The 5,000-nt window shown below is 35.2% G+C and overlaps 1 protein-coding gene across 1 annotated transcript in view; it reads right to left on the minus strand.

The window, feature by feature from the left end:
- Positions 1 to 5,000, minus strand: part of FOXP2 (forkhead box P2) — a 698,983-nt gene that overhangs the window by 66,516 nt on the left and 627,467 nt on the right. Inside the window, exon 6 of the mRNA XM_036759264.1 lies at positions 624 to 761. Within this exon, the coding sequence (XP_036615159.1) occupies positions 624 to 761 (138 nt within the window). The remainder of the gene's footprint in view (positions 1 to 623; positions 762 to 5,000) is intronic.

The raw sequence follows: 5,000 nt of genomic DNA on the forward strand, positions 1-5,000 counted from the left end.
ATAGAATATTCAATTGAAATTATATTCCATACTATCCCTGATTAGTGACTGCATCTGTATTAGGAAAAAAAGAGGAAAGTTTTATGGATTCTTGGCTTAGCTGCAAGACTTTGTGCTCTGGAAGGTAGGCTTCTCATTTTAAAGCTCTGTGCACATTTTTGAGGAAGGAAATACAGGGAACTATCTTCTCTTCACTGTAAAAAGCTGGTCAATTCAAATTTCATAACTGCATTCCACTCCTGTGACTAAAGGGAGTGCTAAAGTGTTATGAATTTTAAAGCAACAATTATCTACAAGTCTATTTACACTTTCTTTGGCAAGTCTACACATTCAACGTGCCTAAGCACTCGAAAATTTAAATATTGATTTGCTCCACGTACAAAATATACCTGCCTCTGCTGTTATCCTGCATTTTAATGGATCAAAGACTGCAAGCAAACTAAGTTTCCCTCACTTCCATAATTAAAATAAGACATTTATATCCTAAGTGTTGTACAATTATGTCTTTCAAAGCTAAAGCATGTACTGATGGATTGTCAAGAATACACACAGACCATCACCACCACCATTTGTGAAAATGCCCTGGGCCATACTAATACTCCAAAGCAGGTAACCCACATTACCTGCTGCAACATGACTGCTTGCTGCTGCTGAAGAAGTGCTTGGAGCTGCTGGGGAGACAGTACTTGCTGCTGGAGAATCTGCTGCATTTGCTGAGGGGTGATCACCTGGGGAGTCATCATGGCCACTGACACAGGCACCTGCACAGAAAGGAAGAGAGAGAGAGAGATATCACGATCAAATGCACTTCTTCTGACCTGCCTTGCTTTTATACATCATCTTTTGATTTTGTACCAATGATGGACCATCATTTTAATATCATATTTATTACTAATAAAGTTCCAGTTTCAGAAAGAATCTGTTATTTTAAGACCACAGGACTGTGGCACTCGATTTCCAGAGGCATCAGATTTCATCAGACTCAAGCTTTATGTTTCACTTCTCTTATGTATCACTGTAAGAGATTTGAACATTGGCTAGTATAAATGTGTATTTAAAAATAAATGATCACATGGTAGGGCTCGCAACACTTCATAATCAATCATCTTATCAAGTGTCATAATGTTATAAATGGAAAACCTATTGAGACTATTTCAGAAGATATGATTGAAATAAACATGAAAGATTAAATACTTTGAAATAAGATATGCTTTACACAGACAATAGGTGCCTAAGCTACGTAAAACATGTATATATTACTTCAGTTTTTCTAAGTCAAATTAACACATAACAGCCACCATATTTACAGTTACTTATTTGCCTAATCTGTACCAGGGAAATAATTGTACAGCTATCGTCAGAGAAACAAGGAGACGTAACCCCCAGGATTCTGGACTCTCTGGGTATAGTCTAGGTTTTCACCTTATCCTAAGTTACAGCATGAAATATGCAATCTTCAGATGAACCAATGTAAAGTTTGTCCATAAATGAAAAAAAATTGTTCACAAAAGTTCCTTGACAGAAATTAGTGTCTTTATAAGATAGAGAGAGAAAAGGGAGAGAGGAGAAAGAAAGCCAAGAGAAATACAGAGTAAGGCAGGGCAGGAGTAAAAGACATTGAAAAGAAGTGAGCAGAGAGAGATAAAGAAACAGAGGAGGTGGAGGAAGTGGAGAAAGGAAGGATGAGAGTGGAGGGACAAAAACCTTGCCCAAGAGACTGAGGTATGTGCTCAATTTGCCTGCAGATCGCACTGCTTGTATTAACTAGTACTTAATCAAGCAGTTTGTCAGCCTGCCACGTTTGCAACCTTTGAACAAGCAATCAGTTTCTTTTTTAGGAAAAAACCTCACTTTTACTGTAAATAAAAACAACTTAATATAAACCTTGCTTTTTAGCAAATTCTTGGGCCATTGTGCTTCTTTGCAAACAGAAAGGGATTATTAATAGCCACGATTCACAAATTATTTTAATAGTGAATTTTTATCCAGCTCAGACTTTTACAGTCTGATACTTTGTCCTATAAAGAATGGAAATATAAGAAACAAAAAATAGAAAGTTTGGGGGGCCCGGTGTGCACAACTTTTCCTTTACTCAAAGTCCTCAGATTCAATTTCTAGTTCCAGTGTTTCTATCTACTATTGACATCTTAAAATGCTGATTAATTAAATCTGTGTTTAACATGAATAAAAAGAATTAGAATATAAGTGAATAGAGGTCATTTGCTTTTCAAAATTACTTCTATATCTGTAGAACTGGCTGACATGCCAGGTGGATTGTACTATTTGAATTATCTAACATAAAGCATTTTGAAATTTATGCTGTGAAAATAATTGACAAAGATGAAAACAATATGCCACTTACAGTTTGTTGCTTAGTGATACTAGTGTTTTGTTCTTTAAAAAATGAAGTACTTGTTTACAGGATTGTTTGTCCTCAGACAACTAAATAGCAGGGTTAGAATAAACCAGCTTGGAAAAGTTTCTCTCTCCACCAACATGGCCTATTTTCCACAATCATTTAACTTCATGCTGTCTCCAAACAGCAATGAATCAGACTGAATGAAGGGTGCAGGGAAAGACAGACATGTTAAACTTTAAAGAGGCTGCCAATCCATTTATATACCTCATATAAAGTCTACCATGTGATGAGCAGCTTGCCACACTTCTAACACCTTACACAGCCCTTGTCATTCTTCCTTTATTGTACTTCAGCACATGAGGAATGCTCACTTGCTTAATTATCTCTATGATTACAAGTAAAAATATCTTATGGATAACAAATGTGCTTTGGGATGAATGTTTTACAAACATAAATCTGTCATAACAGACCACCCGCTCATGGGCTCCTTGCAGCTTATGCATATGATGTAATATAAAGCTTGGTGATAATAGGTTAAAATGCTGGAAAATTAGGTTAGTTTTCTAGAATCTCCTTAAAATTCTCAGCTCTTTTGTGTTATTGGACCTTTTCTTAAACAGATTAATTGCTTAACTCTTAAAAATAATTTGCCTCCCATTTTCTGCTTTCAGTTTCAAGGCAAAGACAATCGCCATCATTATCATCATAAAATAGAATTTCCTAAGCGCTCCCTTATTCTTGGTTCTTTGGGCTGATAAACAAAGTAAATGTTAAGCAGACAGCCCTGTCCTCTAAGTGCTTTCCATCTAAAACTATTGTTGAGATAGAAGGCAGAACAAAAACATCTTACTATAACATAGCTCCATAAGACACAATAGGAAAAGCATAAATATAATTAGACTGAAAGACACAGATTTAACTTGGAGAGCTTCTTTCTATTATAAATGTTACATTTCCAACTCACATTAAATATAGTCGAAACATTTTGAGGGCCCCTGAATAGTTTGAATTTTTTTCAAGAAGCCCTATATATTTCCTGCACTGAAAAATTTCACATTGATTTCCATCTATGATTGTTCTACCTGATGTTGTCTAGAAGAATGTACTTTTTCAAGTACAAAACTATTCCACTTTTAGAGAGTGCAAAATTTACTTCTTTTCCTGTTTTTGTTGTGCACTATGTCATCACAATACAAAGAAATTCATGGATAGAAATAAACAGACATAAACCAAGCACATTAAAAAAAAACCGACATGGAAATAATACTACATTTACATTTAGCAATATTAAACTTGAGAATGTTAACAAAAATATTAATAGGCTCTGGGCCCCAAAAATATACTTATATTTCCCAAATTTACATCCAATGAGCTACATTATGTGGCTTTTTAAGGAAATATTTTCCCATGAAAGACCTGAACGGCTCAATGCAAATATTCTTCTATGTTTATAGTGATTTACACGGATATGATTTCAGTTATATTTCACTAAGCTATGACAACTGAAATTTTGAGAATGGTAGTGTAATATAACATGAAATACTTGTATAGTTTTAGTCTGAGTATATTTCATGTATCCAACAGGTACCAAATGGCATTCAATTTAGTTCACTACAATTTACAAATAGAAAGTCAGTCAATAAGCCCAGCACTGGGAATAGAATGGACCCCTCCCCCCAAAAAGGACAACCTATGTTTGGGAGAATGTCAGGTGCTAGGAGATGAGTAAGACATGTGCCCTGACACTTCAAGGAGGTTTCAATCTGCTAAGGAACACAAGACAAGTGCAGAAGCAGCTAGAAGGCAAATAATACAACAGGTATAAAGGAAAGTTCCATAAAGTGTAATGGGAAACTTGAGGGGGAGGCCATTTTGAGTTTCACCATATTTCTGCCTGGCATACAGTAAGTACTTAATAAATGATACTTGACTTTGGCTGGCTTATAGGCAAACACGTTTTGAAAGTAGAGTGGGTATAACAGTGGATCGTGTTCTCTATCAATGGAAATCATAAAACGGTGAGAAAGGAAAACAGTCAATTCACTAAATTTCTGCTTTACCATCCCTTGCCTTTTCCAATGCTAATGTGATTTAGCTCCCTTTAGCAAAGCAGTAGGGAATGTGAGAGGTGGAAGAAGGTAGGAGGATTTTCCAATCTAAGCTAGTTTTTTTTATTAAGACTTTTTAAGAATGTTGTTAACACCAAACTCATTTGGTATTCTTGCGTATTCTTTTTTTTTTTAAAAAAGGAATAAGAAAACCTGAAACAGTATAAATAATGATGCAAAGTAACTAATATTAAGTAAGGACTACCTTATACTGAGATTGTCAATTTTGTATTACCAGAAGTTTGTCTATATTAAACAGAAATCCAAATCCACATATACTTTATAAAAGGGCATATATTAATATCTAAGCCACTAAAAAGGGGCCAAAGATCAGAAATACTGCACAGGAAATAATACAAATGTCAACTTTCCTATAATCACCACAATAAGCAAGTATTGTAGGTGCTGCAGAAAATGGACCAAGGTTGTTCTCCAAAGGGAGAAGAGCAATCTAGTTCAGTGGGAGAATTTCTCAATGGATTGGGCTTACATGTTAAGTAATTAAACATGCAATTATGAGTGGGTGATTTCAA

This window comes from Trichosurus vulpecula, chromosome 5 (assembly GCF_011100635.1).
Source record: "Trichosurus vulpecula isolate mTriVul1 chromosome 5, mTriVul1.pri, whole genome shotgun sequence".
Taxonomy (NCBI): Eukaryota; Metazoa; Chordata; class Mammalia; order Diprotodontia; family Phalangeridae; genus Trichosurus; species Trichosurus vulpecula.